Source organism: Labeo rohita, chromosome 14 (assembly GCF_022985175.1).
Source record: "Labeo rohita strain BAU-BD-2019 chromosome 14, IGBB_LRoh.1.0, whole genome shotgun sequence".
Classification (NCBI taxonomy): domain Eukaryota; kingdom Metazoa; phylum Chordata; class Actinopteri; order Cypriniformes; family Cyprinidae; genus Labeo; species Labeo rohita.
Genome location: NC_066882.1, coordinates 25,106,060 through 25,120,670, shown reverse-complemented (window position 1 = coordinate 25,120,670; position 14,611 = coordinate 25,106,060). Strand labels below are relative to the sequence as shown.

Sequence of the window (14,611 nt, the reverse complement as noted above, 5' to 3'; positions counted from 1 at the left end):
TGCAAAGGACTGCATTAAAAGAGTATATTTAGAGATATAGGGCCGTATCATACACCCGGCGCAACGCGATGCCAGGCACGACTCAACTGTTTTTTGCTAGTTTCAGCCCAGCGCAGTTATCATTTTCACATCCAGCACCACGTTGTTTAAATAGCACTTAAATCCATTTACGCCCAACGAGCTGTGTTTAGGAACATTGTTGGTGCGTTGCTATTTTGAGGCAACTGAAAACAATTGCACCACTGACCAACCAAAACCTGGTCTAAATTCAATGAGCAGTATTTGTTTTCATGTTAAAGGGCATGTTAATAATATGTGCCTATAGACAGTTGCACAACACAAGTATACACTGCTTATTACACACACAGGGACGTGCAGCAGCACACAAACATGCCAAATATTAAAAATGAAAGGATTACAATGTAAAAGATTATTACTGTGTGTGCTTTAAAGGGGTCATCGGATGCCTATTTTCCACAAGTTGATATGATTCTTTAGGGTCTTAATGAAAAGTCTATAACATAGTTTGGTTAAAAATTCTCGATGGTTGTGTAAAACAACAACATTTTTTACCTTGTCAAAATGAGCTTTGCAAAAATCATCCCATTGTTTAGTTTAGCCGTGTTTAGCTTAAACTTGCTAACTAGCACATTACTAGGAAAGGTGATTGCAGAGATTTCTAAAAAAAAAACAACCTTATACTGACTTCTGCTGTTGGTGAAGCTGGATTATGAAAGATTTGCGCAAACATAGACGCATTATGTAGATCCGGATGCGCATTCCCTTCACAAACAAACGTAATCTACTACATCTTCAGTGGCTCAGAAGTCGGGAGTAAATAACAACCACTATGTTCATTATTACATCCAGCAACACAACACCTCAATCGCTCAATCGGAGATATTCTTGTCTAACTTACATCCCTGCTCCGGCATCGAAACAAAGAGAGCGGACTGTTACAGCTGATCTGAGGTAAAATGCTCATGTCGATCAACTATCGTGGGAGCGGCCTCTGTGGGTGTGACGCCAATGACAGGCATCTGAGAATGGCTCGATTTGAAAAAGGGGATATTATTTTTACAGATTAATTAAAAACCACTGCATGGATTTTTATCATTATAGGGTAGATTTGTATTCTGCCAACACACATTAATGTTCAAACAACATGTAAAAGTGAACTTAGCATCCGATGACCCCTTTAGACTAAATGAAACTGAGAAATGTCTCCTAATATATATATATATATATATATATATATATATATATATATATAATATAATATAATAATATTATATAATATAATAGATATATAACCCTGACAATGCACTGACAAGAGTGTTGGTACATTTTACAATGAATACAAGTGTAGGTTAACACTTTGGGGTAAATGAGGCTGGATGATGAATATGTCTATCATTGCCCATCATCAAACACACACACACTCGACACAATCCATCACCACTCTCACAAGCAAAACCATCAGACTCTTTAGTAAAACACACACATGCAAACACATTCATCACCCATCTGCATCTCATCGAAGTTAAAGAGCACACACACACAGACATACATGCACACACACACAAACACACACACACCATTCATCACTTTATAGCATCTAGTTAACAGGCCGTTTGGCAGGAGCAGGCCAGAGGCTATCATATAAACCCAGAGAGAGAAAGAGCAGAGGAAAAGATACAGTGTAAAATAACAAATCAAAGACTCTGTGAAATGCATGCTGGGAATTCACAAATCCTTAATGTTTCAGCAATATCGTTCACTTTGAAAATATCTGTTCAGATAATTGTGTTTGACTAGTCTAAGGCAATATTTGAGGGATTTTTGATGGTCTAGGTTTGTAATGTAGTTTCAGTAATTCACATCTCTTAGCATTTACGACTCAAAATATTGTTTTTTAGAAAAAAACGCTCCAGATCTCCAATGACGTCTCAGACGTTTATGATTGTGTGTGTTTTACCTTGTCTCTGGAAGAGTTTGCTGCCTACAATCTCAGTCATGGACGCCACTTTCTGTTTCTGTAGTTTATCCGGAGGAATACAGGTGTAGAAATCATACAACAGCTTACTGCAAACAGACAGACGGAAAAATGCACTGGATCAATTTTGATTCCACATTGACATGAAAATGTCAAAAAGAGCTTTAATTCAGTTGGCAGTCAGTTTTGTGATATTTTGTCATCTAATCAGCTTATGCACAACAGGAAGTCTCAGTTTGTACTGTATTTTTGTAGTAGATCTTGATCCATAATCCTAAATAAAAGATAAAAATAGCAGAAATGAATCTATAAATATATGCTGAGGTTGCTGTGGGCAGAGAAAGTGACCTGTGTTTTATTGATCGAGTCTGAACGCCGCTGGGATCTGCGAGAAACTACTGTATCATATCGACCCTCTCTGAGGCGCTGGAATCGCCTGTGTTTTGTGTGCAGTGATGAATTGGACTCCAATTGAAGCTAAACACACACACTCCAGGCTCTAACTAGATAAAAACACTCAAATTAAACTATCCATATGAGAGAAACTCGCTCCACTATTTCTCAAACTCATTTAAACTCTAGTCGAGACATCAGACAGCTGCTTCAGTTAAGCGCATGAGCGAATAAACTAGTCACATTACGGTTATAATAACATCCGCATTTGAGTAGTTCAGGTAAATGTAAGAGGGCAAGTGCATTAAAGACCATTGTGTGTTTGTGGCGATTGATTTCTGATGTCACAAACTTGATGTTGGTCATTAATGTGTCATCAGCACTTGTAGAAACTGTTGCTGTACCTCAGTATATCAGTTCAGCCCAGACCGATCAGGTGTGTTTTAGAGATTTTAGGCTGTTATGAGACTTACCTGAGGAGTTTAGCATCGAACACGGTCTCCACATCTTGCAGGACTGTGGGCAAATACTTCAGAGCGGCCACCTATGCACACACATTTATGTCAAATTTTATACATGTAAAAATATATTAATATAAATAAAACATTAAAAAATATCATATGTAAAATACTTAAAATAATTAGATTAATAATTGTTATATGTAATATTTAGATTTAATTGTATATTTAATTATACAATATTTTATATCATATATTTTAGTATTATTTTTAAAAAGATTTAATATCCATACACAGAAAAATATTTATATATTTAAATTGTATATAAAATATATTTAAATAATACATACATTAATTTTAAAAAATTAAAAAAGTATTTTTTTGTGTATTTTTTTATCGGTTTTTGCCTTTTTTAATTACTTTTTATATCACTTTTAGCTTTGGTTATTTTTATTTTATTTATTCAGGTTAAACAAAATAAAAATGAGAAATACTTCTTTGTAAACTAGCTGAAATAAGTTAAAGGTTTCCATTAAATATATTAATATAAATAAAACATTTAAAAAATATCATATATAAAATACTTAAAATAATATTATTATTATATATAATATTTGGATTTAATTGCATATTTCATTATAAAATATTTTATATCATATATTTTAATATTATTTTTAAAAAGATTTAATATCCATACACAGAAAAAATATTTATATATTTAAATTATTTATAAAATATATTCAAATAATACATAAATTAAAAAATAAAAAAACGTAAAAATGTATAAAATTAAAAATATATATATATTTGTATATTTTATTTTTTATACAGTTTTTAATATGATTTGTCATAAATAATGATTATATATACAGAGATATATAAAAATCAAATGTGTGTGTAAATACACACACACACACATAATAAATAATATTAATGTATAAATAAATGTATACCATAAATTGTATATAATTTAAAAATTAAATATAATGAAATAATATTTTTAAATATTTTAAATCTAAAACAATGAAAGGAAAAGAATAATGAAAAGAATATTTTTTTTTAATGTGATGATGTGAAATGAATTATTTCATATTCTGCACTATTTCTCATGTCATAAATCAACACAGCTATTTCATGACACTTTGTACCGACAGCTATATAACTACATCCATATGATATGTAATATTTATATTAAATATGCAATATTTATATTGAAGATATTTTATAATACAAAAGTATACATTTATAAAATTTGAATATTATTTAAAAAAATATTCAATATACATTCACAAAAATGATTATTTATAAATAAAACATGCAAATAATATATAAATATTTTAAAATGTAAAATATTTTTATGTTTTGTACATCTTTTTATAATATATTTGTATATTTTATGTTATATGTTTGTGTGCAAAATATATAGACATACGAATAATAAATAACATAAATGTATAAATACGTTTACCATAAATAACATATAATTTAAAAACTATAAATATAATGAAATATTTGTAATATTTTCATCTAAAACAATGAAGAGCTGATGAATAATGTGAAAAGAATGACGTGATTTTTTTTAAATGTGACGATGTGAAATTAATTATTTCAGATTCTGCATTATTTCTGTCATTAATCAACACCAATTTGTGACATTGTACTGACAGCTGCACAGCTATATATACATATATAGCTATATATAGCTACAGCTTTATATTTTATAAACTGAATTAAAGAAAAAATAATTATGTGCATAGTAGTACAGCACTAGTATTCATACCTGCTGCAGTAGTGTAGTGGTGTAGTCACTTTTCATCAGGTTATTGATCGACTCAAATAAACTTTTGAGGGATTCTTCAAACTCGGCCTGTTCCTTTCCCTCATACAGTCTGACGAGAGAATAAACACTTGTAAGCAGTGTAATACATGATTTCACATACCCATCATCACATATTCACACACTTATACACTGCACCTCATACCTCATTTCCACCAGAGCCTATTTCAAATTAGATACATAACCAACATGTAATTTTCTCAGTGCCCATGTTAACAGGTAACAGGTTGTTTATGGTGAAAATAAACGAGTTGACGTGTACAAAATGCAGTTTCACCATAAAAGCATACAAGTAATGTATATATTGTTTTATAATTCCCAAAAGAACAAGAGAATACAGGTCCAAAAGTTGTAAAAAACACAAGTTGCAAAAAACACAAATGCATGTTTAAATGATCTTAAAAATCATATAAACTACACTAATTAAAGCCACTTTAATTTTCTCTGTTTATGTTTATTGTGTATTTTTTAACTGTTATGTATTTAAAAATCTTCTAGCCATTACATGAAAACAGCTTGTGTTCTCAACAGTGTAATTTTAGTATCAGTGAGATACTATTATAGCTTTATTATTATTTTGACTCAGTTATTATTTTTCCATTTTAATTTCAGTAAAATATTTAGTCATTTTGTTGCGTGTTTTGTAATTTTTATCGTTTTAATTACTTTTTAGATCACTTTTAGTTTTGGTTATTTTTATTTTATTTATTCAGGTTCAACTAAATAAAAATGAGAAATGCTTCTTTGGCAACTAGCTAAAATAAGTTAAAGGTTTTCATTTAAAAATGCCATTAATCAATTCAAAATGGTTTTAAATAATGTAATAATACCACATAATGGACAAAATTTGCATTAGCTTGTCAAAATATTAAAGTGGCGTTCACACATGATAATGCATGAAGAAACATGTCGGAAAATGCCTTTGATTCATGCATTAATAATCATTCATACCATTCCTGATATGATGCATAAATTACATAGGGGTCAACCAAAATGTGTTTTTTGAGGGCTGATGCCAAAACCGATTATTACAGATCAAGCAGGCCGATAACCGATATTTTGAACCGATATGTATGTCTGGTGTAAAAATGAAAATTAATGTCAAAATTAAGAATAACAAGGGCTCTGACGAAAACTTTCTTTAAATGCTTTTAAAATATTTTATTGACAAATGTCCGATACGATGACCATAGAAATGCTTAATATCGGCGCCGATAATCGGCCGACCCCTAAATTTAAAGACAATTAACCACATTAAGAAAAATGTTAAAATGTAATACATTTATTTAAATTACCCAAGGTTTTTTTTCCTTAGACAACGTAGTCCTTAATGTATTTTTGTATTAATTCCACATTTTGTGGGATTTTTGCAATCCTTTATTAGACCTAATAATTTGTACATTTGTAATTCACATGTATTTTTGGTATCAAAATTACCGATTATTACAGATCAAGCAGACTGATAACCGATATTCTGAACCGATATATATGTCTGGTGTAAAAATTTAAATTAATGTTAAAATTAAGAATAACATGGGCATAACATTTTTCTTATCAAATCGGTTTTTGAAAATGACAAATACCGATAACCATAAAATTGCTTAATATCAGCGCCGATAATCGGCCAGGTCAATAATCGGTAGGCCCCTAGCATAAAGCATGGCAATAATTTATATTTAAACACTTTATTTTTAGTGGTTAGTTCACGTAAGTGTTCATTTTCTGTCAAATTAGAATATTTTCATTCCAACACATGCCATTTGTGACCAGCTTTTGCGAAAGCAATACAAAAGTCACTATAACCAGCAGTTATTAAACGTATGAAAGAGAGGTCATGGAAGAGAGATTTAACTGCTTGAGCCTTTATTGCGATGCATCTGGCCAGGACAATAAAGACGGTGATGAGTCTAGTTAGTTTGTGGGTCACATATGGCATTGTTTGACTCTAAAGTCAATGAAAAAGCTTTAAGGCACATTTTAGACACAGTCCAAAGATTCACATAGTTTTCTCGAGCCTCTGTCCATCAGGTCAGTTGCATCTCTCTCTCTGGTTTATCCCTTTGTCTGTCTGTCAGGAGTAACTCGGCACAGATGTTATAGTCGGTGGGGTTTCTGAGGGGGGAGATTATGCTGTAACACACGACATTATTTACCGCGGTACCGCCGAAGAACAGACGCGATTACTGAAGCATTGTTCCTCTAATCCACATGAGAGCCACAGTTAATACGCCACCTCTGACCTCACACTCACTATAATACACACACACACAAAGATTCATATATACTGACATAGAGACAAACAGATGTACATTTCCTAGAATTTCCTAAAACTACACAGAAATGCACATGCATACAAACCGACACACTTCAAAATCACACTCAACAAAATCACTTCAAAATCTGGCTGTGAAATGCTGGTTAGGCTCCAGTGTAATTTTCATTTTGGGATCACAAGCTGCTTTGTATATTTCATTAATTTAACAACCCATTTGCATATAGACTAAAAGCGGAAATAAACATCAAAAGCGAGAACTGGAATAAAAATTAATGAAACCCAAATAGCAATATTTTTTAAAAAACTTAATAAAATGACAAAAGCATATAAACATAAAATTAGAACTGAAAATATACAAACTTAAATATCAGTTCTGAACAAAAATGTACAACAAGAAGACGTTATATATTCATAAAACACACACACACCAGAAAACTGCCGTAAGGGTTTTGATGCTGCCCAAGGCTAAACACACACTTACTTGCACACACACACACACACAGTGTGTTAATCCTGATGGTAGGTATGAATTGAGAGGCATTAGAGCATAAGAACGACCACTCAAAAAAAAAACCACACAAACAACACAGAATGTATGAGAAGATGAAAACCTCTGAAGAAACCAGCAACACACACAACAAAATCCAGGTTACAATGCGGACAGTTCTGGTTCTGGAAGTTGATTGATTAACACAACATCCCAGCAGTGTTAAACACATAATTAACCAACTATTAAACCTAGTCATCACTGGATCTACTAGCACTGAGATTCCCAAACTTTCTTGCGAGTTGAAACCCTGTAACCTAAAATATTTATTTATGGTATCTCTGAGACTTTAGAGAAATCTTTAATTAAGAATTTCAATAATTTAACAACACATTTGCATGTTCGGTTCGGCATAACAACACATTTGCATGTTCATGTAGGGTTATTATCATTAACTACAACTTGAGCTAAAACTGTTTTTAAAATTTTGTTAATTAAATTTAAACTGACAAGATTTAAAAAATAAATATTAGATGATAAACTTAAATTAATGAAAAGTAAATACAACAAACACACATAAAAAAATTGAATTAAAATGAAAACTGAAAATATGAAAGCAAAATATTATTCAAATTATTATTAAATACTATAAATATTATTAAAATCTATCTAAAAAATTAGATATTTAATCTTATTTACTTATATATTTTATATTTATTGATGCAAATTTATATTTTTTAATATTTAATTCTTAGTTTTTCATCAACTCACAAACCCCCGTTTGAGAAACTCTGTACTAGTGAGGACGATATGAATCAACTTGGTTCAGAAAATGTTTAGATTCTTAAAACAGAGCTAATTTAATAAATCTAACTGATTTGCATTTCATCATGCCTTAAAAAAACATTAAAAGCAGAGGAGCAAAAAATACACTATAATCTGTGCTTTAGAACTAGAATGACTGTTTTGAAGCATCTGAATTTTAAGCGTTTAAAATCATCCAAAAGGACAGAAAAGCTCCTCGAATTGAAGGTAAATAATAAATATTCCATGAACAATTTGGGGTAATTTTCCCATCCATTTCTCCTTTTTAGGTATTTAATATAAAGAATTTATTAAATTTCCAAAGCGTGCCGCGAAACCAGGCGTTTTCACACCCACATGGTGAAAACGGCTCTTCTCTCTGGGAATATAACGTCTGCGGTTTAATCTGGATGTATCAGAGAGTTATTTTAAAAGCGCAGAGCAATGACGCTTTCCATCAAACTCCATTATCAGAACGAAGCGCCTCCTGCCGGGACTGAATCCAGAGCAAAAACACTCCTGCTGAGAGCCTTCGGACTAATAAACACTGAAAAATGATCTGGCCGTGATGGGCCTGCATTTCTAGAGATGTTAGTATGCATCAGCGTGCGACAGTAAACAGACTTGTTAATATGAGCGAGAGCAAAAGAGGCAAAATTCAAAATAAAAATAAATAAATAAATAAATGTAATTTTTTAAGTTTAATTATTTAAACATACCTTTGTGGTGTGTATCTTTGGGCATAAAAAAGATCTACAAAGTTACAAATCTCAAAATGCACTCCAAAGGGAGATATTTCGTTTTTAAAAATCTCTTTCCAAGAACTACAACGAATGGTTCCTTTGGACTACAACGTTTGTTTTCCACATGCAATGATGTCACAATGCGGTCCATTAGAATATCATTAAATTAAATCCTGCCTACAGAAATTCTAATTGTTGGAGGGAGGGTAGGGACGAGGTGGGGGATTAGTCTAACTTTAGCGATGCAGCACAGAGAGCCACTTCAACGAGCCACAGCGCGGTAGGTATAAACACAAGCATTGACTAGAGTGGCCTCTTCAGAGCAGTAACGCACCACAGACGTGTGCAGTACAGGGGGTCGAAATACATGCCGAAGACGTGATCTTCTCCGGGTGCCATGTCGGAGCTGTAATGCGCTGCAGACGTGTGCAGTGTGTGGTAAGAGATTTATTCATCATACAGTGTAGATAGCTTCACTTATAACGCAAGTGTTTTTTTAAAATGCATAAATTTGCACTAGAATAGGCTAGGCTGATGATGTTTTTTGATAATGTTATGCTAAAGCTGGTTTTGGGCAATGAAACGAAGTATGTAAAATGTAAATTAGCACGATAATATCATGTATTGGCAATTTAAAAAATATCCATATTTAAAACGTAAAAATCACTTTAATCTAGCTTGTGCTAATTGCTTTGACAAGGGGCGTGGCAGTACTGAAACACCGTCTAAGCTGTTCGCCAATTGCAACACATTAGGACAGCTAACCAATCATATTTCCTTTTTTAGAAGGCAGGCCGTCATTAAACCCGGAACTAATCAAGCTATTTGTGCCAGGCTGGGAGAAAGGTATTGTAATAATGTAAATTATGTGAAGAATAATGCATTTTTCAAACCACCAAGCATGAAAGCATGTTCTAGCACACCCCCAAAACAAAATCAAGACTTTGAAAAAAAGCATAATAGGACCCCTTTAAGAGTGACTGAATCTGCTCGGAAGAACATTGGATCGCGAATCAGAAATCCTGATGTGTGGGGGGAACCCCGAGGACAAACGTGTGGATTATCACGTGAAACTAAACAATATCCAATCGGAAAGCCAGCTGACAGAAGACGAAAGCATAACAAACGCAGTCATGGCGCAACACTAAAGGATTGGGCAGAAGAGATAAACCCTTTTCTTTTTTTCTTTTCCGTGAATTTTCTGTCAAAATCATTCCAAACCATTATTATTGTAATTTCTTCCTGCCTATCGTCCACCATGTTTATTCTAAACATGTTTTTGATGTTTTGACAAGTTGAAATTACATGTATACGACAAACATTATATATGATATAAACAAGTATACACTAGAGGAGAGGTATACAAATACATGTTTTTATATAAAAATGTTAAAGCGTTTACAAACGTTAACCTTTGTAATTGCTTTTTGTTTCATAGAAAATTGTATAGTATCAATATAATGCTCCATTTCCTTCCTCAAAGAAAAAAAGTTTTTTTGCAGGAGAACTTATATTTGTAAATAAGAAATTTTGCGTGAAAAAAAATATTTATCATGTAGACGTGACTGCGCTTTTCTTTGCTATTCTACAGAAAATAACTAATAAAATACATATGTCCATAACAAAACAAAATTCTATCAATATTTTGTATAATAAAATCACAGACATTTTACCAAAATAGTTTTACAAAAGGGCAACGACAAAATAAATGTACCACTGTTTTAGGGCAACTGACATAAAAAGATCAACTAAAATCAATATCAAATTTACATTTTACCAAATAATATTTTGCTGGGTAAATCCTGTGCATAGTTTTGAATGATACTTCCTTAACCTTGTTTGTAATTACAGTAAATATTGATTAGGTATTAACCAAACCTTTTTCCAAACCGTACCGTCTGTCAGTTGATTCCAGTATGAATAAACATAAGGCAAAGACAAACTGTCTTGTTGAAATAAAGCTCTTACAGAACTGTCGTCTGATGTTAAGTCTTGAGAGATTTTGCGAGACTTCTCGTTGTTCACACTCGGGAGTCCATTCGAAAATCTGTTGGTGTGTGGTGTGCTGTCTTTGTCAAATCGTGGCACACCACACACTATAGGAGCAAAACGGTTAAATGTAGGATTTTTTGTCCTCATGTTTGTGGTCTCTCACATTTTGAAAATCTTATAAGATTTTAAAAATCTTTTAGTGTGAACCCAGCATTAAATTATACTATTTCTTACTCAACTTATTAATTTGATCAGACTGACAAAAGTTTAGACTCTTTACAAAAAATCTAATTTAAAAACACAATTTAGTTTTTTAGCATTTTTAGAGATGTTAGTATGGTTTGGCATTATGCAATAAAAAGACTAGTTAAGAAAGAAAGAAAGAAAGAAAGAAAGAAAGGAAGAAAGAAAGAAAAATAATATTTTAAGCCAAAATAATAAAAAGAAATATAAAAAAATATTTAAATATAAATCATTACAATGTATAAAAATAATCTATAAAAACATATGTGCAACATAAAATCTAAAAATAAATATGCAGATAAATACTTTGCATAAATAAGATGAACTTAAGTTAATTGCAGTATGTAATTACAACATTTATTGTGATCATATGCTGTGTGCAGTCAGACTGATCTGTCGCTCTCTCTTGTTGGTCATTAGTGCAACCACACACACACACCAACACACCCACACACACACTCATTAAGATTCGTTTAGCAGCTGTTTTGGCATCAATGACTATTAGGCAAATTAGTGATGCAATCAGCTGCGCACTAACTTGAAGACTGAACACACTGTACACACACACACAGAGTTTGTGAAAGGTAGATGCATCTAGCATCACAATTTAGTATGTAGTTGCATTCAGAAGCATGCCAGAAGATTTAAAACCCAACACAAGTACACAAAAGATACTATAATGAGCATTAAAGCAAATTATTACTGTGCTTTTAGTCAGTTTTCTTTGTCAGCTCAACTAACTTGAAAGCGGATCCTCTGCAGTGAATGGGTGCCGTCAGAATGAGAGTCCTAACAGCTGATAAAGACATCACAATAATCCACAAGCTTTTCACTTCACAAGACATTAACTGATGGACTGGAATGGTGTGGATTATGGTGGTGTTTTTCTCAGCTGTTTGGACTCTCATTCTGACGGCACCCATTCGCTGCAGAGAATCAATTGCTGAGCAACTGATGGATAGCCTGAGGGTGAGTACATTTTCAGTAAATTTCCATTCACTATTCCCAATATATAAGTATATTTAGTATTTATATAAGGGGATGCACACTTGGCCAAGCACTGTTGTGTGTGTTTGCATACTTAAATGTGAAACTGTCAGAGGAACAGCACTGGCAGTGTGAATGCGCATCAGCTACAGTCTGTGTTTCTGCAGTGCCGCTTGATGACGGCATCCGGGGGCCCCACAGGCAGAGTCATAAATCACAGACAGACACGGGCCCTTAATGACCGTCAGGCAGCGCTGTTACACTCCTCAACAAAACGCTGCAGACAGAACGTGCTGCAGGCGGCCGGAGGACGTGCGACCCTGTCAAAAACCCTAAAAAACGACCACGCTGCCTTAAAACGTCCGCTTGAATCACAGCCCAAAACAGCTGGGCGTTTATTTCCTTGTGTTCTGTTTTGTTTTCAGCCCACGTTCAGATGAATGAACTGTCACAGATTCCGGCAGTGCTTAGAATGGAGGACTAGTGTATGACTCAAAACAACTCTTTCATTTTGTTTTCTGCGGTTTTGAGAACACGTCCAGTTCACATTTCAAGCCAAATTCAAGAGATCAAATAAGAAATATTTTGATTTAAAAAAAATAAAGTGTATCCCACAATGCAATGCTTTTGATTTGACCTTATAGAGTGTCAGAAAAGAAAATAATTTGATTTAACAGTCAGAAAATGTTACACATAATAGGAGTAAAAATGCAAATAAAAAAGGATAATCATTAATAAAATTAACTAAAAATGCAAAATAACAATGCAAAGAAATGCATATTTAGTTAATAATTGAATGCCACACTCATGTGACAATATAGTCAGTATACACTACCATTCAAAAGTTTGGGGTCAAAGTTTGGGGTACGTTTTTATTTCTCAGGGGTTCAAGCGCATAGCGCTGAAACCCTATTGTAATTGTTAGAATGGTCTTGGATCAGCGATCTCCATGTAAAACTGATCGTGCAGCCCAAACTGTAAGTCGTAGAGACTTGAAACTTTGAGGGATGGTAGTACTCATATCGCCTACAACGTCACCAAATCTCGCCCCAATCAGCCTGACGGGGGCGCTACAGTGATCAAAAGTACAAAATCGCTCATAACTCCTAAACCATTAATCACAATCTCAAGTGTCTTATGTCGCTGAAATCCTTGGCTCACGCGACTCAGATTCAAACTTAGTTTTGCAAACTAGTCCCAAGTTTTTCGCCCGATCGGAAACAAACCAGTGCACAAAGATTCTCTGGAGAGTAAATATCAATAAATATCCAAAAGTTGAACTTTTGACTCACTGTCACAAAAGGGGCACCAAAACTTTCAAAAGTAGCAGGGCAACTTTTAGTCAAATGCCTAAAGCCCCTGAACGGAATGAGACATCTCTGCCAAACTCAGAACACTTATGTAAGAGCTCAACTGGAGGTCACAGGAAAAAAAATACGGAGCTTGGCCACCTGGTGGCGTTATAAAAGGGACAAAAAAAAAACATAAAAATGGCTATGACTGTGCAACCATTTGTCCTATCAACATAAAATTGCTGTTCACAGTCTGGGTCCAAAGTGCCACAAGTGTCTACAAGGACATTTGCGTATCTCAAAAAATATGGCTGCCACTGACCAACAAATTTTGAGCACCTATTAGACAAGGTTAACAGAGCCCGATCAGAATAAAACTTGACTCTCAGCCCCAAAGGTCTCAGAGAAATTTTAAAGAAATTGGCCACTGGGGGGGCGATACTGCATTTTTCAAGGGCATAAACAGTTGTACATTGCACGTTTTTTCTCACATACACACGATATTTGTATTATACAATTGAACTCATTCCAAACAACTTTGCCTCTAGAACCACTGCTGCCAATCAAATTGTGAAAAATAACATGTAATAATATGTAAAAATGGCTATAACTGCGCAATCATTTGTCCTTTCAACATAAAAATTGGTGTTCACGGTCTTGGTCCAAAGTGCCACAAGTGTCTACAAGAACATTTGCGTATCTCAAAAAACATGGCCGCCACTGGCCGAGCACCTGTTAGACAAGGTTAATGGAGGCCGATCGGAACGAAGCTTGGTGGGCCTGTTCAACTCATGGCCCTAAAGGTCTGAGAGAGATTTATGGAGATAAAATAATGCCTTAAAGATCTGCATGTGAAGAGTACGTGTTGTGCAAGTGCACATAAGACTGTAAGCGTAAATTAAATTTGCTTTGTAAAAGTGTAAATCACGTTTCAAGCGTAAGTAAAAAAGATTTGCAGCATTTTACTGTTACTCGTAAGTGTAATTCATGTATTGTGAAACTGCAGCTTCATGCTTTCGCAAAATAAATATGATCTGCATTCTTCCGACTTCCATTTCTCTGCGCTTACACTTTTGGCACGTTCTTTTCGCTAAAATACGGTCA

The 14,611-nt window shown here is 33.6% G+C and overlaps 1 protein-coding gene across 2 annotated transcripts in view; it reads right to left on the bottom strand.

Annotated features, from left to right (window-relative positions):
• The window catches only part of LOC127175881 (dedicator of cytokinesis protein 2), a 139,637-nt gene that overhangs the window by 91,801 nt on the left and 33,225 nt on the right, over positions 1-14,611 (bottom strand). For both annotated transcript variants that reach the window (XM_051127185.1, XM_051127186.1), the window contains exons 22-24: positions 4,628-4,736; positions 2,863-2,933; positions 1,979-2,085 (exon numbers count right to left, since the gene is read on the bottom strand). In XM_051127185.1, the coding sequence (XP_050983142.1) occupies positions 1,979-2,085; positions 2,863-2,933; positions 4,628-4,736 (287 nt within the window). The remainder of the gene's footprint in view (positions 1-1,978; positions 2,086-2,862; positions 2,934-4,627; positions 4,737-14,611) is intronic.